Raw genomic sequence first — 20,870 nt, forward strand, 5'->3', positions numbered from 1 at the left:
CATCACACCACCACTTCTTTGGAGAAATGGCTGTGTTATGACTGACAGTTTTCAGGTTTCAGTTTTTTCCCCACATTTGTTTGATGGCAGCCTTAATGGCTGGGGGCGCCGGGGGGGGGGGGGCCCCCCCCGCCGGTGTCCGCTTCTCGGGGGGAAACGGGCTGGGAGTCACTGGCCAAAGCAGGGCTTATGGCGGGGGGGGCGGGAGGTGGGGTGGGTCTGGGGTTGCACACAGCTGAACTCTGCAAAGAGGGGCTACAGTTCTTGGCAGAAGGTGAAATTTTCTCTAAACGTGTTTTCCATCGTTCCCAGGAATCTCCGAAGTCTACCAAAAGCACCACAAAGCCTGGCAGCGGCAGTAGCGGGAAGGATGGTGGGGCAGAGAATTCGGAAGAGGTAAGGCTTTCACCTTGGATACAGCAGTGTGCGTGTGCGGCTCATCTTCGAGGAGGAATAACATCTTTCATTCTAGCTACTTCAAGCTGCTCCGCCAGATAACGCATGTCACCGGGATCTCACGGAATCAGAGAGGAGAGTAGCAAAGACTGAAGTTAAGATAAAGTTAGTTCCCCTTGAAAGTTGGTCCGAAGGGAGGGATGGCTATGGAAGAGACAGGATGAGTCTCATACCCTACAGCCGTGCAACAAGAGATTTGGCACGAAGCTGACGGCGAGCACTGCTCGCAGAGGTGGGCAGAGGGTGGTGAAGCTGGCTGCAGAGAGGGAAGAGCCAGGGTTACCAAGAAGGAAGAAGCCTGACAGACGGGAGCCAGCTTCCTTGCTCCTGTCAGCAAAGCGCAATACACTCCGTTGTCACCTTGTGTCAGAGTGGGAGAGTAGTGAGAAGCAATAGAAAAGGAACGTGTTCTTCTGAGGCATTTTCTCAGGGCGTGAGACTAGGAAATAATGGGTAGGACACCTGAAAGAAGAATAGAGGTAAACTGCTAGAGATAAAGTGGTTCTCCTTTGCTGTAACAGCCTTGTTGCTGAACACATTACTCACAAGAAGCACAGTCTGTATTTTCAGCTGTGCAGAGTCTCTTTCACTCTCAATTTTGATGTTTCCAAGCTAGATATGATAGGATGGCCTCAGCAGAACGTGATAATATGATAAGCTGTGCCTAGAATTAGCAAAAATTTGGGTAAACTGGAACTTCTCCGGTAGCCTTGAGTTTGTTCAGCACTCAGACAGTGTGGCTGTGGATTTTGAGACTTGGCTCAGAAGAGCGTTGTATGCGTGTCCAAGGAAGCATGCATATGTGAGTGTCTTATTTTTTTTAATACTGCAATTTGGCAAACAAGCTGTACCACTTCTATGTCCATGAAGCCTGTGTGCTCGAGTCTTGTCTGGAACATGTTGCACTTGTAATTTGGAGGATTTGGGATAGGAGACCTGTAAGGCTAATGAAGATTAGGAAGAAATCTGTAGTTAAGTGGGATCGTCGTAGTCAAAGTGAGGTTATTCTTGAGTCTCCTTCAAAGCATAGATCTGTGTTGCAGAGCTTCAGAAAATACGCTTACTACCACTTGGTTTCAAGGTCCAAGCTGTGCTCATGCCTAACCTGCCATGTGGTCAGCGAGGACTCAGAAGTTGAGTTTCTTTGCCTTGAAGCAGGTGGCAGTTTTGCAGATCCTCTTTTTATATCCCATCCTAGTCTTGCTGTCTGACCATTTTATTTTGTGTATACAGCTGAAAACAGCTTGCTGGGAGAGCTGTCTGCCGATTCCAAGGAAGCGAGAGCTCTCCTGCCTTGGCCTCGTGGGCTCAGGCTTACCTTTTATTTGTCACTCTTTGTCTGCTGAGTTCACAGCTCTGGGAAGAGGAAGGAAAGCCTGCGTCTTGCAATGCGAGGGTGACATATGGCCATCAAAGCAGAGCACTCTGATGTCCCCATCAAAATCAGCGGTGAGCTGTGGCACAGCTCTCCTGGTTACAAGTGGCACAGTAAGAAAGGAAGAATAACGCAGGCTTAAAGCTTCCTTCTGTGACCTGAAACGGCACGTGATGTCTGGTTGTGCCTGGGTGCAGAAGAAACTTAGAAGTGATGCGTCTAGCCTTCCCTCCCACAAAACATACCCAGCCACTTCCTCATACTCCAAACAAAATCCAGCCCTTCTTTAAGATGGAAGGCTGGGTCTCCTTTGATCATAGGAACAGAGAGCAGAGCAGAAAGGAGACACCTCTGCAGTGTGCGCTGCCACAGGTCTCTTCTCCCTTTCCCTGTTGAGTTTGCAGCGAAGTTTGTTCTCTCTTGGTGCTTCCCTGCCTCTGGACTGCTCTGCTGCAGAATGGAAGAGCGCTCTTTGCTTGATAAGAAGAAATGTATACCAGTTTGAATGCTATTTTCCTGCTCTTCAGGAAGCACAGAAAGGTATTTCGGCTTTCACATTGGGGGACCGTGAGGTATTAGGTAACGTGTGCTGGGAGCGAGACTCTTTCCTTGTGTCACAGGCAGGAGGTGGCTTGACTTGTGAAACACCAGGAGTGGTATTGCCCAGTGGAGTTGACGGACTGAGCCTAGCCTGGCTGCCTCTGCTGCCATTGAGAGGGTTTTGTGCCCTGTAAATTCCTTTGTGGAGTTATGGTTGGTTGGTTGTCTTTTATAGGGTGAAAGTTGTGTGCACCAAAGAGAATTTTCTTTTTTCTTCGTATCTCAACAGATGCTTAATGGGCTTGCAGCAGGAGAGCAGCGTTTGGGCAGCCCTCTTCCAGTATGGGCTTTCCTCTCACACCATGCTCCAGGGAGCAGGGTAGGACTCAGCCCTAACTTATCCTGGTACCAGAAAGTTGTGGCTTGTTTTGCAGGCAAGTTGTTTGGCTGGTGGAATGAGTAAAGCTTGTTGAAGAGCAGCTCTGGTTTGACAGATCTGAGCAAGTGCAGCGGGTGAGGACCTCCTATGTGGATCTCCGTGGAGGGAGATGAAGAGGGTAGGAGTCAGTCCAGAAACCCTTAAGCATAGTGCTTTGTTCTCTGCAGCGAAGGAGCTTTTAGTGGAGCTGATCTGGAAGGGCAGATATGTTCAAAAGCAGACGCATCCCCACAAGGGAAGGCAAGTGTTTGAGTTCCTTCGTAAGTACAGGGGTTGCGCAGTGCTCTTTTTAGATGCCCGTCTTAGGGTGAAGCTATCTGAGGTGAAGAGCTTGGCCAGCCCCTGGCTTGGGGGGGAGCAGCTGGCTCGGGAAGAGACAGGAACAGTGGAGGAAAATACAAGAGCAGGGAGTGGGAAATAAAAGGGTTTTTTAGTTCATTCCCTCTGAAACGTGGTGAAGATATGAATGGAGAGAATTTCTGTGTGGAAATTTAAGGAGAAAAAATAAATAATGTCAGAGACCAAGGCAGCATTGAATGAGAGGATGAGAAAGAGTTACTCCTCCTGGCCAGAAAGACTGGGAGAGGCAGCTGGGTGGGGAAGAGAGTTAATGACCTGGAAGTGGGAGCGGGGATTAACAGCAGCAGTAAAGGAGAGAGAGGAGTTGCTCTGCAGCCTCAAGGGCAGTTTGGAGCCTCACTGATGAGATTTGCAGCTCTGGGAGAGGGTGCTCCTTTTCACCGAGCTGCTGTATTACGTGTTTTGCACATATCTCCATGGGGCTTGTTACTGCAGTACCTGGAGTTCATTATTCAGAGACAGGCGTTACAGTGTGTTGATGTTACTTCTGAGGCAGAGAGCTTGATTTTAATAGGGAAGCTGTGTAACAGCAGACAAAGAGAGCAGGTACTGACTTGAGGGATGGGAAGGGAAGAGTCATCTGAGGAGGAGGAGCTGAGAGCAGATCTGGGCTGAGAAGCTTAGCAGGCGGGGGATGCTCAAGGGACCAGTGAGGCAGAAGGGCTTTCGGAGTGGCAATGCACCCAGCCGCGGTAAGAGAGCCTGCAGAGGTGAGGTCATGCATGGGTAGGAGAGCGGGGGAGAAGCTGACACAGCTCAGGGTGTCTTGGGGAAGAGGGTCTCTGCCCCTGGGAGCCCAGCGTGAAGAGAAATGGCGCAGAGCAAGCCCAGGGCCTGGGGCTCCTTGACTTGTGCAGGCAAGTTCCTAGCAAGGAGGAGAGGTGGTGGGAACTGGTGGGGAGGAGGTGCTACAAAGCCAGGGAGCCTGTGCTTGGGGAAGTTCGAACATGGTTGCAATTGGGGCTGGCCCGTCCTGTCGACACGAGTAGCCGCTCCACTGCAGCGGGAAAGGTGGGGCTGCCACGCTGCGCTTGGGCGAACAGCTTTGTGCCGTTCTCCGGTCACTTCAGCATGGGCAGCATAGCAGCCACTGGCAAACAGTGTCTCCCGAGCAGCTGGCTTTGCCGTGGTGGTTTGGGACCTGCCTGTCGGGAAGGAGCTGAGCTTCATCAGGTGGATGTGTGCCTGCAGCCGTGTAGTGGTCAGCTGGTGTTGATGTCAGTCTGTGGGGTTGATACCTGTGCATTAAGAGAAAAGCTTTCCGTTTTAGCAGTCTGCTGTGTTTTCAGGGGTGGAAACTTCAGAGAAGAAGGTGTTAGGAAACTTAAAACAAGCCTCTTCTGATTCATGTGGCCAAGGTAGGAGGTGTTGAAGGCAGAAAGACAGCAGGCCTGCCACAGGAAGCACCTCCTGAAAGCAAGTATTCAGCTTGATGCCAGGAAGTCCATATAGAAGCAATCCATCCTAAAACCCTCTGAGCAGTGCAGCATAAGAGTATATCTGACCTCCCCCATCATTGGATTTTCTCTAGCAAACTTGGTTGTGTGATTTTTGCATGTGTGTGTCTGTTGCTTAAATAACTAGCAGCTAAACCTGAAGCTGTGTTTTGTTTTTCTTCATGCCAGCTGTTGAAGACTGTAGAAGCTGATGGCAAGGATTTTTCCAGACCCCTGATGAAGGCAGGGTGGCTGCAGCCTGTTAGCATGCGGTACACGCACCACGATCAGAACATTTGCCTGTGGCATTTCTGGGTGGGTGGGGAGTGCAGAGGCATGTCCCGTCAGCTAGGAGGACCCATGTGTCCTGCTTCCCTCAGTGTTACCTGTGAGGCCACCGATGCATCTTTCTGTTTCTCTCTGTACCATCTTTTCTCTGCGGTGGCTCGGCGTTCAGATTTTGCCCTTCTTCCGTGTGGAAGAAGAGTGATGCAGAGTAGAGGACTAGCCTTCCCAAAAGCGTCTGGACAACATCTGAGTGGCTCTGCTGTCCTGATACCCAAGTATTCAGGGTAATGAATGAACTTTTCACTCTTGGAAGCTTGCCAGCAAGGATTCAGCCTGACTTAACTGAGGAGAGACCGCTGTTCAGGATAAGTTGCCTCCAATTTGTAGTCTGGGCCCGCTTTGTCTGGCAGACACAGCTGTTTTCATCACAAGTTCATTTTGCTCCCTCCTCTCATCATGGGACAATGCTGCTCCGTGAAAGGAATCAAATAAAATCTAAACTGAAGAGAGTTCAAATCTTGTCTCCTCCCACCTTGGCTTGGAGCTGGGCTTGAAACAGAACCACCTAAGATTTCCTTCAAGCAAAGCCAGACCAGAACCAAAATATTCCTGATTTCTGGTTCAAAGTAATGGTTTGACAAAACAATTGGTGTTTTGTGTTGGGTGCTGGTCTTCACAGGGAGTCTTTGCGCTTGCTCTACAGATCCTAATCTGTAGAGCAGTGTCTCCTTGTAGGCAGCTTTCCCTATTCCTACCTTCCCCATGTGCTGTGGGTGCAGTCACTCTTGCTCCTGCACTGTGGTGCTGTGCTGCACCTCTTTGGATACCGTCAGGACTTAGTTCAGGGTAAGGGAAAAACTTGCTAAAAACAAGAAAGTGCCTCTGTAAGTGCAATTTAACAAGCATGAAGTGGAGAGGACATCTGCTGGAGGAAAGTGCAGGCAAAGAGTTTGTGTGACTAAAAGGGGTGGTGTGGGAAAAACAAATTGACAGGGAAAGTCCAGACAGCAGTGAGGCTGAGACAAGGTGGAGATGGAGGGAGCAGCCGGGATGGATTGGGAAAGCCCACAGTCTGGGATCTAAGTTCTGGGTATGGCCTGTGTGGTTTGTAGACTAGCGGCTCCTGATCTATGGATGCAGCAGCAATTTTAGTGGTTTTCACTATTGCCTTTCCAGTGCCATCAGCTCTGCTCTGTACACGCTGCCTTGCTTTTTCCCAGGTGCTTCCCTGCACAAGGATAAGGAAACAACTTGCTGGTTCTCATAACTCATTTGCTGTGTGTTGTACAGAGTGCTGTAGTCGGAGGCAGTGGCACACTGAGATTTCTCTTTGGGCCATCGAAAGTTCTTATTTCTGCTTTTTTCTGTCAGCAAACTCCTATAACTTGTTGCAAGATGTGACTTTGCTTGCCAAATCCCTCGCACCCAGTGTGCTGAGAGGCTCTGATGTCTTTGTGGTACTTTGCAGATATGAGTGAAACTGATGTTTGCTTTGCAGGTGTGCTGCAAATGCAACCAAGGGGTCTAGAGCCCTGCAGGAGTGGGTGAGATGCACTGAATTGCAAGTGCAACGGTGAAAAATGTACCCTGTTTCTTCGGTCCAAGAAAATGCTGACAGTATCTGATTACTTGTGAGGCTTGTAGGTAAAAGCTTACGAGTTGTTTTACTCTCTTCTCCCTCATCAGGCTCCGCAGCCTCAGCAGCAGCCGCAGCAGCAGCAAACTGCAAACAAGCGACCCAGTAATAGTGCTCCCCCACCAACCCAGCTGAATAAGATTAAATACTCAGGGGGACCCCAGATTGTGAAGAAGGAGCGCCGGCACAGCTCTTCTCGCTTCAATCTGAGCAAAAACCGGGAACTGCAAAAGCTCCCAGCCCTTAAAGGTAAAGAAGGTGTGGGGTGGGGGTGACCTGCATGATAAGCTATGCCTTCTCCAGGGTGAGTGCAGTGGTGTAAGGGTTCTTCCCAAAGCGACCTTGGCAGTGTCCTGCTAACCTCCCGCCAGCAGTGTGGCTCTGGGAAAGGTGCTTGGCTTGGCAGCAGGTTGAGAATTGACAGATAGCCCGAAAGAAAAGAAGGATACTCAATGTGAACTTCAGTATTTACCTGCCTTTGAATTGGTTTAAACCCTCGTGCTTATACATACTTAGGATTGCCTCAGATTCTTCAGCAGGTTGTGCAGGAAGGTGGTGAGGCACAGAGACCTTGGTGCAGACTGCTCTTGGTTCCTAGAGCCACTCGTTCCTGGGAGAGGACCAGGCCTCCTCCTCCTCCTTGTGTTTCCATTGCAAATTATGGTAGTGCTATTGAACTTGTCCACATTAGGGCAATTACCCAGCATTAGCAGTTAGTCTGCGTAATGGTGCAATTAAACATGACTTAAGTGCAGACAAGGAGAAAGCATTTTCAGCAGTCACTCAGCCAGACCCGTTGCTGACATTGCTCGCAGAAGCAGGCAGTCCATTTAGGAAGGGCAACTGCTTTGTAGCTCAGCAGCCATTCTGCAAGCAAGAGGTAAGTTTGCCTGATTTACCTTAGCAGTGCATAGTTTCCAGTGGCAACATATCAAAAAGAGAACACTTGATATAGGGCTTCTGCCACCTTGACCCCTTTCCTCTGGGGTGCTCTCTGGGAGGAGGGTAAGCCTACAGTGTGCTCTGCCCAGCTCCTTTTTTGACTATGGGGTGCAGGGCATGGTGTCACTGGTCTGTGATGGGAGCTAGTTAAGCGAGTTCCTTTTCCAGTGAACCTTGTACTGGGAAACGATCAATGTTTATCAGACCAGAAACCGCTACTGTGTTTGAAATCGCCTTGTGGGATGGTTGCTCCAGAGGCCTTGCAATCTCTCCTCCTCCACTGTCACACCTCCATAGCGGGCATAACGCTGCCTCTCCCTCTACCCCCACCAGCTGAAGGTGGGATGCAGGACAGGGAGCAAACCACACTAGGCAAACTGGGAGGATGTTCTGCCTGTCTCCAAAGTCGGATGTCCCTGCTTTCTCTGACAGATGCTCCTCCACACGAACGAGAAGAGCTTTTCATCCAGAAGCTGCGGCAGTGCTGCGTGCTTTTTGACTTCATCTCTGACCCCCTCAGTGACCTGAAGTTCAAGGAGGTGAAGCGAGCAGGTCTCAACGAGATGGTGGAATACATCACGCACAACCGTGATGTTGTCACTGAGGCCATCTATCCTGAAGCTGTTATCATGGTAGGGCATGGGGCCAGTATGGGTTTGTGTGCCAAAGGGGATAGGCATTTGTCAGAGAGGAGTGTGACCCCAGTCCTACCCATTCCTTATTATCTGCCCATCTCCAAAAAGAGGGGAAGGGGGCAGGGTGGGGGACAGTACCCGATACAGGGAGAGGTGGAAGCTCTTGTCCCTGGTACAGACTGCACTTGTGGAGTTCGTATGCAGACTGTAACCCTACAGCTGCTACGGAGGGATCTGTTTGTAGGCACAGCTGTGGTAAATCACAGTGTGTTGCTGTGCAGTGAGGGATTTGCTGTGGGGAGGACCGTCGTGAGGTGCAGGGATGTCATTCATACACCTTTTCACTCACCTCAGTTTTCAGTGAACCTCTTCCGGACGCTCCCGCCATCATCCAATCCCACAGGCGCAGAGTTTGACCCTGAGGAAGATGAGCCTACATTAGAGGCTGCCTGGCCGCACCTTCAGGTGAGGAGGAGGTGGGGATATAGATCTGGCGAATTTATCTCCAGGAAATCAAGAGTCCGTGTAGTGCTGGAGCCTGCCAGCCCTGCTGCTGGCTGCTTCCCCAGGGTTACTGGTGTGGGGAAGGGGAGAAGCCAGGCCTGCCATCCATGGGTCAGAGGTGGTTTGTAGGTGATGCGGGCAGCAGGGGTGTCCTGGAAACAGGCTGATGGCTGTGTGCAACATTCACCTGCAGATGGCTGTAGTCCCACGTGGCCCTGAGGTAGGCTGGGAGTGAACACTTTATTGGGAGTGAGGGCGTTGTGCTGTATTACCTATGTAAGAAGCAAATCCCAGCAGTGTTAATGTCCCTTCTGAAGGCTCAAGAGCCCTCATCCTCTGGGTTTCAGCAGCATTGGAGACAGCAGCCCTGTTTGCTTCAGCTCTCCTCTCTTTGCCCAGCTCCCTGGGAGGCACATGGAGGAAGAGGAGTGCTTGGTGCCAAGGCAAAGCCTGTGCTGGCACCTGTTAACATGTCTCCTGTATGCTGGATGTAATTCAGTTGCATTAACTGGGGGCAAGTATGTGACCAGAAAAGAAAGGGAACTGGAGGGGAGGAGGAAGAGGGGAAGGGAGACAAGGATCTTTTCATTAAGCTGTGTGTCCTGGGAAATAGACTTCAAGACAAACTGGGTGAGAAAGCTTATAAAAGCAACAAGGAGCACGGTTTATCAGAGCTCAGCAGTGGAAGTAGGGAGGTAAGCTTATGGGGGTCTCCCCAGGCACTTGTACAGGGACGTATTGTCAAGCAAAGGCAGAACAAGAGGTGGGCACTGCAGAATGAAGCAGAAAATACAGAGAGGAAATAAAGTGCAGTTCTGCAGCAGTGGTTAATCACTGCTTACTTCTGCAGTTGACACAGGGATGTGAGTGTTGATAGAAATGGCATGTCCTCAGCGGCAGAGTGCCATTAATGCTAGGAAGCATTTGTTTCTGAGTTAAGTCAGCAGCAGGCAGCACAGATTTGTGGCAAGCATGTGCTGAGTTTCTTGGTCATCACCTCAGTTTTTTCTGTGCTGTTGTCCTTGGCAGCTGAGCCCTACCTGTGAACAGGTGGTCCCATAGCTTCTTCAAGTCCAGAGTCAGACCTTTGGGATGCAGTGCTCATGTTTAGCCCAGTGGCCCCTCAGAAGCACTAGGCAGGGCCAGCCCTGGAATGGACTTGTCCCTCTCTAGGAGGACAGCAGGACCAGAAGTTGCTGTTTCAGCACTGACAGCCTTCTCAATGCAAGCTGCCGTTTGTTGTCCAAGTGGGACACAGCATGCAGCTCACATGGCTTAGTGGGGCTGAGCCAGTCTGGAGTCAGTCCCCAGGAGACAGAGGACACAACATATTTCCCTGGGGTTGGTTTCATTTCTCTGGTTTTTTTTTTGTTCTTTCTTGGTGTGTCTCAAAGGCTTCCAGTGAAGCCTGAGCCTTTGCCATCTCTTCTGGAGGTTTCTGTTCTTTGTAGAGACATAGGTTGAAGGTGGGAGAAGAGTTTCCCAGGCCTAGTGTCTTCATTTGAGTACGTGGCTGTTGTCTTTGGCGGGACCTGAGCCAATGAGATCTCATGCAGACTTACTGCCACTGACCCCCTGCCCATCAGAGCAAGGGCAGCTGAGTTGATCCCGCTGGGTGGGGAAACACAGGTTCCTGTGTTTTCTGTGCTCCTGTTCAGGCTTCCCAGCCTTTCCCTGAACCCTTAAGGAGAGAGAAAACATTTAAAGCATGATGTAAACGCTGGTGAGAGAATGGGGGGATTTCTAAATGATCTCTCCTTCTCCTCCCCAGCTGGTGTATGAGTTCTTCCTCCGGTTCTTGGAATCACCTGACTTTCAACCAAACGTAGCCAAGAAATACATTGACCAGAAGTTTGTGCTATCTGTAAGTAATTGTTGCCCCTGCCACTGTGCACCACCTTTATGAGGAACGTGCAGCAGATTTTGGTCAAGGTGTTATGCAAACAGTCCAGCTTTGTCAGCAGGTGCTTGGTGATGTGGGTTTTCTTTTCCTGTGTCTAGTCTTGAATGAGCAGCCAGAATTCTCTGTGCAGGGCAAGAGTGTGTGCAGGCTGTAGTCCCTGGAACTCATCACCGTTGTACAGGTGGAGAAGGGCACTGGGGACCTTGCGGGAGAAATGTGGGGACACGCAGCTTTGTAGAGTGTGCCAGCCGTCACTGTGCTTCGGAAGACAAAAGAAGTGCTGATGGTTCCAGCTAGTGACTAGGAGGCTGCATGTTTCAGGGAAGCGACCACTGCTCAGGGTGCTGAAGGCATCGCTCAACTGAAAGAGCCATTTTTGCTGGGCAGGAGCAGTGTGCAGTGTTGCTGGTAGCTTTGTCCACACAGGAAGTATGCAGACACTCACTGAATTTCTTCCCCCGTAGCTGCTGGATCTCTTTGACAGTGAAGACCCCAGAGAACGAGACTTCCTAAAGACTATTCTGCACAGGATCTACGGGAAGTTCCTGGGTCTGCGGGCATACGTGAGGCGGCAGATCAACAATATATTTTACAGGTGAGGTGCTTCTTAGTGCCACTGGCCTAGTGAGTGAGTGGGGTAATCCAGTGAGATAAATTTGGGGCACTAGGCTGTGACTCTCTCTGATCCAGGCTGTGGTTAGCTAAGTGACTCAGTTAGGTCACACTGCTTTGGTGGGGTGCTTAAGAGCAGTGAGGATGTGATAGCGCTGTCTTCAGCGCACACAGCAAATGTTGGGACCTGTGAGCTTTAGCTGATCTGGGGGCCAGGAATTTATTTGCTTCTGTTTCTTACACCTTGCCCTGTCGTCTTGGAGTTCAGTTATTTGCTAGGAAGCTCCCCATCTCCAGTGTTTTAGCTTCCTTTTGCTTATCAAACTGTATCCAGCGTTTGGCAATGACCTCTCATTCTTCTCTTCTTTTTAGGTTCATCTATGAAACAGAGCACCACAATGGGATTGCAGAGCTGCTGGAGATCCTGGGAAGGTAAGGGCAATTTTGGAAGTCCCAGAGGGCCCATAGTGAGTGAGACCTCCTAGCCCAGTGTGCCACATGAGCTGGCAGTGCCTTCCTTCAGCAGTTCTTGCAGGAGCCTCCTCTTTCCAGAGGATCTCAGTCTGATGAAGGACACAGTGAAAGTACTCTCCAGCCTGCTAATAAATGCAGTGGTAGCCTTCTCCTCCCCAGATTTGTCTTCTGTTCTTTTGAGTTTGAATCCAGTCATACTCACTGTCTTGCTTCAGCAGGCAGTAAAAGAGAAGAGTTACTCACAGCCCTGAGCAGCCTTGGCGGTGGGCAGCCTTCTCCATGGCTTCAACTGCCCATCTGTTTGCAGCCCTCTCTTGTGCCTCTATTTGTAAAGTACAAGCCTTGAGGACTGGGCTGCCTCTGTGCTGCCCTTTCCCAGAGGTTCTGCTTAAGTGTGTGTGAGCTCAGACTGGCCCAGGACAGAGAAGAGCCCAGACCCCATCAGAGGTGTTTCCCTGCCGTGCCTGCTGAGGAAACACTCTCACTGAACATGGTATGCAGATTGGGCCCGAGAGACCACACTTCTTCTGATGGGTGCTTTCTCAAGTGACTAATGAGAGCTTGGGCAAGCCACTGATTCTTTCTGAGGTGAGAGATACTGTATTTCCTCTGAGTAAAGATGATAACGAGACTCTTGTTTCTTCTCAGCATAATCAATGGGTTTGCTTTGCCTCTGAAGGAAGAGCACAAGATGTTCCTCATCAGAGTCTTGTTACCACTGCACAAGGTGAAGTCTCTCAGTGTCTATCACCCACAGGTGAGAAGTGCTTCAAGTTCCCTGGGGCAGAATGTGATTCTTGCAAAAGCCGTTGTTCAGGCTCGCTTATACCTATTCACCGGGCTGCGTTACTATGTTGGACAAAGTTCTTGCTGTGAGATGTTTTGGGCTCTGCAGTAGTCCCTTACTGTGGTGGTTTGTCCCAGCCTTGCAGTGCCTGGGCCTGTGTGTATATGTGTTTGCTTTTTGCCACTGGCTGATAGGAGGGTATCCTGCTAACTTCATGCTGTGGCCTACTTTGCCTTTCTGTGCTGGAAATTTGTGAAATATTGGGGCCCTGCTGAAACCAGAGAGGCAAAATTCCGAACTGCAGTCATCAGCCTGTGCGTGTGGTGTGTCACCTCTTAGTCACCACTGAGATATGCAGAGGAATCGGTGTGCTGAGCTGCAAGGCTGGTGTAGAAATTAATTTCTTGCAATTTAGAATACATAATAGAAGAGTAGAGAAGATCAGAACTTGGCTAGGAAGTGAAAAAGTATGGGTGCTGAGTGGTGATGTCTGTTCTCCCAGCCTTGTTTTTATGGGGCGGGGCTTTGCGATAGTCATGTTTGTTCCTTCCCGTGTGTGCAGCTGTGCTTGCATTTGAATGTATTAGCTGCAGACTGCTCTAGGTGGCTCAAGTTTTATCCTTTGTGCTGCATGAAATGTCCTGAGCTCAGGCCCTGCCTACTTGGTCTTAGAGCCTTCACTTGCCATCAGAAGAACTGGATTCATTTGAACCTGCAACTGTCTGCTCATCACACACACTGTGGAGGGCATAATGTGACTTCCAGCCTGGGGTGGTGGTGGCACCTTAATCTCAGGTACACTTGAGGAAGCTCTAATCTTGCTGTGTTTCTTTTTTTTTTTCCTACAGTTGGCGTACTGTGTTGTACAGTTCTTGGAGAAAGACAGCAGCTTGACAGAGCCAGTGAGTAACCTTGCTTAACCTCTGTGTGTCAGTCAAGTCCTAAAAAGCTTCCTGACTTCCTTAGAGTACAGCAAGGCTGAAAAAAGGCTAAAGAGACTGGGAGTCAACTGGATCGTTTACTGGGTTTGCCTGATACCCTGTGGGCAGAAGGGGCTGTGCTGCTCACGTGCAAGCCTTTAGCATTCTCTCCTGAAACCGTCAAGAAAGGTGGCTTATAGTCTTCCTTTGTGCTCCAGATCTTGGTATAGCAGGAGAAACACTATACTGAGCTGTCCTTTCAGACCAGAGCTTGCAGCTGGTGACAGATGCTGCAGAGACAAAATACATGGCTGTCTGATATCTGGTGGAACTAGTGTGTGTGAGCTCATGGGGTCCCTGAAATAGTAAGAGTTCACCCCAGACTGCCGGAGTTGGCTGAAAAACTGTGGGGATGGGGTTAGGAACCTGGGACACAAAGGTCTACTTAGGCAAGCCACTGATCCTTGAGGAAAGTATTCTTTGTCTCGCTCTAGCATCACTTTGCCACTTCCATAGTGTTAAGTCACATTGTAGACGCAATTGCCTTCAGGATGTAGTGCTGGGAAAAAGCAGGTTCTAAAATGTGTGAGCAGTGTAGATGAGGACCTCGCATATTCCAGTTACTGGCTGCACAGACCTGCAGTGTTAACCAGGCTATATACCGGCTTGGCAGAGGGTGCAAGCAGGAGACAAGTGTTTCTCCACCCACTGCAGGCCAGGAAATGTCTTCTGTAGAGCGGAGCTTCACAGCCTCAAAACAGCAGATGGCCAAAGAACGTGTGCTTGTGTCACTGTAGCAGGGAGCATCAGAAAGTGTGAGCATTTTAATGAGTAATGCTAGCTGAGGTCGTTCTGTTCTCTGTCTGAAATGTGTGCGTTCATGGTGAGCCCGACTGTGCTTGGTGGAAGCTGGTCAGCTGTTGGCAGCTTTCTGGCTCGTCAGCTCTGACACCAGCAGCGCTGAAGCAGACCTCCCAGCTTTTCCTTTAAATGTGGGTCCTCCGTTTCCTGTGTTCCCAAAAGCCTGCTCTCGAACAAACTGCGTAAAGTAGCTTCCTGATCATGCTGAGTACTTCCTGTGGCTGACATCCAGCCCAACAGCCTCCTGCCAAAGCGCTTACGCTAGGGTGAAGGAGAAGAGAGAAATAGAAATCTGTCAATATTTTTCCAGCGTATTCAAATAGGAAAGCTCCATGGCTCATCACTGCTTCCTGGCTAATGGGTTAATGGCCCCTGAATTAGGGACCCAGGTCTGGTTTGGTGCATGTGGAAAGCTGTGGGATGACCCAATTTCACTACCTTCAGTGGTTGTTGCGTTGGGTCTCAACCAGATACACCAAGGCGGTATTGCCACAGGTTGTGTCCTATTGAAGCATCCTGCTCATGAAGGTTTTGCATAGACTCCTGAGATGACTGAGGTTATTGAAGTCTTGAAGAACTATAGGGTTTGTGCATCAGCAAGGCTCTGAATGCACTAGGAGATGTTGCCATCAGTGCTGGAAGGAGGCCAGATCGCTCGCTAGGTCCACGCTCGCTTAGACTGGGCTTCCCAGAAGCTTGCTCAGCAAGGCTTGACATGGCAGCTCTTGCATTAACAGCAGTCTGAATGACTGCCAGGTGAGCAAGGCTTCAGATGTGCTCAGTAATAGCAAAGACAGACTCGACACACCTTGCACCGCCTTAGCTGTAGGAGAAATTATGTCTGAGTCACTAAAGCTAACTCTTGCCTGAATGGCAGACCGGAGTAATGACAAACACTGAGGATACCAAACCGTTGGCTTCTCGGGCCTTGAGTTGGTGGAAACATAATGCTCAGATGTTTCTAATTTTGCTGTTGCATCGCTCACTACTGTCCCTTCACTGCTGTGAACTTCGTCTCGAGTGCTGGCTTCAGGATCAGGTTGCTGAAGTACACAGAGTTTGAAAGAGCAACTTCTGCTGCCAGTTGTGTGTGAATCTAGTGTCGACAAAGTTGGCATTTCTGTAAATACCGTACCGATGACTCCAACAGAGCGAGGGTCTGCATGATCTTGGATCCTGCCTTTGACCATGTCTAGAAGCAGATGGGTAGGGAAGGAAGCAATATTAAAAATAAATAAATAAAATCAAGTGGGATATAGCCATACCCCAGTATATTCTTCCAGTATATTGTAAGCAATAGTTTACTCAGCCGGAAGTTGCATCTGTGTTGTCATATTTAATTATCTCCATTACGGGTAACCTCCGTAAACTTGTCTGTTCCCTTCTGGAGTCTGTTTAGACTTTGAGTCTCCGCAAAGTCTTGCAAGAACGAGCTCTGTAATCCAATTACTTTTTTGTGAAATGGTACTTCCTTTTGCTTGTCCCAAACCTGTCCATTGCATTATTTATTGGGTGCTACTCAGTGTTCAAGCTCTGCAGTGTATTGAATAATGATTCCTCAGTGACCTTCTCCATGGCATTTCCAATTTTATTAGCTGATCTTCCATGGTTGCTCTGCACCATCTGCCAGCCGCTGCCCACTCTGGTTTGAGCCTTCTGTGTTAAGCTGTGTTTGGGGAAAAAAGTGGTTCTAAGCTTTCTGCTTATAGTACAGAGTCGTAGCAGCCTGGACAGTGCTGCTGTCTTGCGTGTAACTTGGCAGAGTTTGGGCTTTTCTCTTCTTTCTTTCCTGGTAACCCACCCTGACTTTCTGAGAAAGTCTCTTCCGTTACTTCCTCCCCTCTGCTGTTGTGACCAGACTTTTAAAAATTTGTTGCACAGTTGATATTCACTTTCAGCCTCTAACACTGTCTCTGTACCCTCCCCGCTCAGGTGATTGTGGGCTTGCTGAAGTTCTGGCCGAAAACTCACAGTCCCAAGGAGGTGATGTTTTTAAATGAGCTGGAGGAGATCCTGGATGTGATTGAGCCATCTGAGTTTGTGAAAGTTATGGAGCCCTTGTTCAGGCAGTTGGCCAAGTGTGTCTCCAGCCCACACTTCCAGGTGCGTTGCAGCTCAGGGAGGGGATAGGGCATTGGCTTATGATCCACTTGGCATGTGAGGGTGACCCCACAGCTTTTGGGCTTGTCTTTGTTGATCAGTGGCACGTGGAGGTGTGACCAGGGTGAGTATTGGGGTGACATGTGGTGGGAGGCAGCGAGAATCCTCACCACAGCCACAGAGCAAGCTCATCCGAAGAGAAAACAAAGCAGATTGGTGGAGCCCCTCCTGCTGCACTGTGCTATTTGGCACCATCTATTGCAGCAGGCTGGAGCTGGAGCAGAGGTGTTCTGCCACCTCCTGTTTTTTGACTAGCAGTGTCACCCTGTGGCAGTAGAACCAAGCTGGCTGCATTAATGGAGGGGGGCCAAGCAAAGCGACAGTGTGCAGAGAAGGTACTTTGTATTATTCTGGTGTAGGTGGTAAAGAGTGAGGTATACTGAAAAAGTGCTAGAGTCTGCTTCTTGTTCCCACTGAAGGGAAGCTTGGTTGTAGTACCAGGCTAAAACAATCTCTGTGGCTAGTAGTCTTAAGGTGTAAAATGTCCAAGGTGGTAGAACCTGCTAGTAGCCCCTAGCAGGTGTTCTTGGCTCACTGGTTTAGGTTGCCATGAAGAGCGCGCAGAAAGAAGACAGCTTGCTGGTGAAACACGTGGCTGACCCAGGTATGGGTGGGGTGTTAAATAGTGACGTAGCCCTCCCCCAGAGTGAGTGTGACCACACAGTGAGGCAGGCTGGCTTCAGTCTGTCTTTTGGTACAGAGAGGTACAAAGTCGTGTGTTTACAAGCCAAAAATAAGGACAGTCTAGGTCACGAGTGTATGTAAAAGTTCACTGTTTCCTGGAAAGGACTGGAGAAGCCTGATGGAAACCAGCTGGACATGGATTACTGGTGTGGTGATGGGAACCAGAGGACTAACATGACCTTTGGGTGTGTAAGGAGCTATCGTAGGGAACTAAGGAGCTTGAATAAAGTAGGGTAAAGGCTGGAGGAGAGGCATCCTGTACTTGATAGCAGCCCTCATCTGCTGCCAGCTCTTTGAAAAACAAGACTGAAAAACCTGGAGAAGGTGCAGACACTTTCCAGACTGAGAATTAACCCCGAAGGTGTCCCTACAGTCAGGCTGAACAGTCTGTGTCTTCAGCTTGTATGAGAGCAAAAATAGGAATTGACTTCTTGGTAAGTCAGAACACCTTGATGGGGGAGAATTTTGTCTGAGTGAATTGTGTGTTAATCTAGCAGATAAAGGCTTAACAAGATCTAATAGCTGGAAACCAAAGCTAGGTAAGTGAACATGAGGTGAGTTTCACTTCATTTACTCATATGGAACAATACGTTAAGGGGATATAGTGAGTTCTCCATCATCCAAAATGTAAAACTGAGACTTGATGTCTCCCTTCCTAGGTTTTTAAGCCATTCTCAAGCTAGCACTAAATGCAGAAATAAGCCTGGTGATCTGCATTGCCCAGATTCGTGGTTAAATATGAGGAATTGTGGTTGAATCTATCACTATTTGGAAACTTGTTAGACTTGTTTCTCTTGTTAGAGCAGGATTGCTGCCCCAAGATTTTCTGTATTTTCACCCTTACTAAATCAGGGGGATGAATCTCGGGCCTGGTGACTGAAGCATGCTCCAAAGCCCAGAGAGACTGTTGTGGGGAAGGCCAGGGAGGAATGGAGCTTTACAGAAGGCAGTCTGAGGAAAGGAAAGAGGCTTGGAGCTAGTCTGAGCTGGGACCTGGAGTGGATGACATTACTGTCCTCAAGTGTTGTGTGAAGGGCGTTGGAGTCCTCAGTGTATTGACGGTAGGCTTGCCTAGTCAACAATGTGAATTTTTTCCTCAGGAAAGTCAGAAGTGTCTGTCAGAGGCTAAGGGAAAGAAGGCTGGGTGGCAGGGATGAATTACCTCGTAGAAGCTGGCAAAGGTCAGCCCTGCTGCCCGCACTGTGGGGAAGCACTTGCTCCGTGGCTGGGTGGTGGCAAGCTCTGGTCTCGGCACTGCACAGTTTCCCTGTGGACCACAGGTGTTACTGGAAGGAGCCTCTCCAAGGATGGCTTTCTCTCCCACTGCAGGTGGCAGAGCGAGCACTGTACTATTGGAACAACGAATATATCATGAGCCTGATCAGCGATAACGCAGCCAAAATTCTCCCGATCATGTTTCCAGCGCTCTACAAGAACTCCAAGAGTCACTGGAACAAGTAGGTCTTTCCGCGTGCCCTGGCACTTGCTGTGCATGCAGGATTGCTTGACCTATGAGCAATCTTGGGGCATGGTGCTACAGTGCAATGACACATGGTGCTCGGTGACACCATGTGCTGAGCCAGAGGGGTTGTTAGTAGTATCAGCCTGGAAAAGTGCCACAGCAGACCACAGTGACCTGCTTCTGCAAGGGGTCAGGCACCTACAATGACCTGTCTTGGGGCCATTGATTCTACTCAGAGTTTGATACCTACATATCACTAATGCTGCAGGTCTCTGGAAGTGTGCAGTAGGTTTTCCAGGCAACTTCTGGCTGCTTGTGAACTAATGATCATCCCCATGCTCTCCATGACCAGAGACCTTGGCTAATGTAGTGCCTGACTCCTTGAGTACAGGAAGAACGGAGAAAGGAGAACTAACTGGGCAGAAGTCCCATGTCAAATCATTGCTCCTCATGTCTGATTCCTCGATACTAGTCTGTTTTATGGTTCTCCCGTCAACTTCCTGCTCGCCTTTGTTCCAAATGCTTCTTCCCTTGATTCCTTACTTGCTTAATTCAAGTTGTAAAACTCACTTCCTTTTAATGAATTAGCTAAAAATACTCAGTCCACAGCTGAGATCTTAAAGTCTTCCAGCAAAAACCACAGGAAGACAAAACAAAAGTAATCTTCCCCTATTCTAGAGGGTGGAAAAAAGCAAAATAATTAACTCTAGGGAGTCTGGGTGAGTCCAGGGCTTAGGATTATACTATGGTAGCAAAGACAGAGCTGTGAGGTGGAACTTGTTTGCAGAGAGCTCCCCACTGGTCTGCTGTTTGACTGCTTCCTTCTCGTCATTGTGTCAGGAAGCACAAGCTTGAGCCACAAGTCAAAGGTGCCCTAATGACTCGGGTAGATCCAGACACACAGAGATGAATGCGTACAAACACTCAGATATGCACACATCCACGCCAACAGGCACATGTATGCACACACATGTGATGTGTGTGCACATATACACGTGTGTGTGCAGATGTGCGCAGACACACTCTTGCTCAGTGTTACTGCCCCTCCTGATCAGAGTTCAGAAAAGGACTTTATGTTCTTGTCTGAAACCCTTCATCAGTTCCGTTTCCTTCGTGCACCAGTCAGGATTCATGATTCTGCTGCTTCTGTCATCTTGTCTTCTTCCCAGTGGTATGGCAGAAGAATTCATGAAGGGATATTCCTCTTATTTCTCCTTGTCTTTGTTTTAGCACTAGCCACATCTTCTCAGGGTGGGTTGAGTGCCTCAGATTGTCCTCTTCCTTCCCATAGCTTGTCTACTCCAACAATTTGTCAGACAGCCTGCATAAGTCCAACAGGGCTGTAGCTGACTTCCGTATTCCATCTGTAGAGCTGGCAAGGCACAGAGCTCAATCTACTGAGTCTCTCAGCTTTTGCCTCTGGGTCAGATATTTCAGAGACAGCTTCAATACTTGTTTTTATTCCCCGGGAGAGTCCTTGTGCCAGAGGGAGCTCACACACAGTGAAAGCTATCCGTCCATAATCTGCTGACACGAAGTCGTCTTTTCTTCTGTGGTATTCTTTGTGCTGATTCCCAATCTCTACAGGGCTGCTGGATGTCTGTGTTTTGGGCAGCTCAGTGATAAAGCTGATGACTGAATACTGGCAGCCCCAAAAAGTTACTGTGTATCTGTGAGGTGAACTGTGGGAGGCACTAAAGCTAGATTAGATAAAGCCTCCTTGAGAACAGCCCTGAGCAGGTGCCTAGCATCCTTCCTTTCCGGTTTCTAACTGCAAGAAATAAATACACAAATGCATATTTTTGCACTCATCAGTCCGACCATAGTAGAGCAGATCTGTCCCAGTAGTCTTGTCTTTCCCTGTCTTTCCCATTAGCCATTTCTTTCTCCCTGTGCAATAGTCTCGTCTTTTGTGGAGGGTTTTTTCCCATGCTAAGAGCTGGGACTGTGTGAAAAGATTTTCTCACCTTGCTGTAGTATATGAGTTGCTGCTGCTGTTAGCTCTGCTGATGCTAACTCAGGGTTGAGAACCTGGAGGATACCACCATGACTTTTTCTCCTTTCCTCGTTTCTTCGCAGGACAATCCATGGGCTGATCTACAATGCACTGAAGCTGTTCATGGAGATGAACCAAAAGCTTTTTGATGACTGCACGCAGCAATACAAGGCAGAGAAGCAAAAGTGAGTAAGAGGTTCTTGCCAAGTAACTTGAGCTCATCCTGGAGTCTCCTTGGGGTACAGTAACAGAGGGTAGATGCCAATAGGCAGAGGGGAAATGGAAAAGTGGTGCAAATCATTTTATCAAAAAGTAGGATTACTCAGCAATAACTATGTGTAGGGATGAGAAGAGGTAAAATGTGTGCCCTGATAAAAATCCTTTCAGTTCTGCTGAAGCA

The 20,870-nt window shown here is 49.1% G+C and overlaps 1 protein-coding gene across 1 annotated transcript in view; it reads left to right on the forward strand.

Moving 5' to 3' along the window:
* Positions 1-363: 363 nt before the first annotated feature.
* PPP2R5D (protein phosphatase 2, regulatory subunit B', delta) overlaps positions 364-20,870 on the forward strand; it is a 26,943-nt gene continuing 6,436 nt past the window's right edge. The window contains exons 1-13 of the mRNA XM_009894841.1: positions 364-396; positions 4,941-4,949; positions 6,581-6,710; positions 7,929-8,104; positions 8,462-8,572; positions 10,383-10,475; positions 10,979-11,109; positions 11,499-11,558; positions 12,249-12,357; positions 13,236-13,289; positions 16,101-16,271; positions 18,342-18,469; positions 20,554-20,655. Coding sequence (XP_009893143.1) covers positions 8,036-8,104; positions 8,462-8,572; positions 10,383-10,475; positions 10,979-11,109; positions 11,499-11,558; positions 12,249-12,357; positions 13,236-13,289; positions 16,101-16,271; positions 18,342-18,469; positions 20,554-20,655 — 1,028 coding nt within the window. The 5' untranslated portion in view covers positions 364-396; positions 4,941-4,949; positions 6,581-6,710; positions 7,929-8,035. The remainder of the gene's footprint in view (positions 397-4,940; positions 4,950-6,580; positions 6,711-7,928; positions 8,105-8,461; positions 8,573-10,382; positions 10,476-10,978; positions 11,110-11,498; positions 11,559-12,248; positions 12,358-13,235; positions 13,290-16,100; positions 16,272-18,341; positions 18,470-20,553; positions 20,656-20,870) is intronic.

Source organism: Charadrius vociferus, unplaced genomic scaffold (assembly GCF_000708025.1).
Source record: "Charadrius vociferus isolate BGI_N301 unplaced genomic scaffold, ASM70802v2 scaffold411, whole genome shotgun sequence".
Lineage (NCBI taxonomy): Eukaryota > Metazoa > Chordata > Aves > Charadriiformes > Charadriidae > Charadrius > Charadrius vociferus.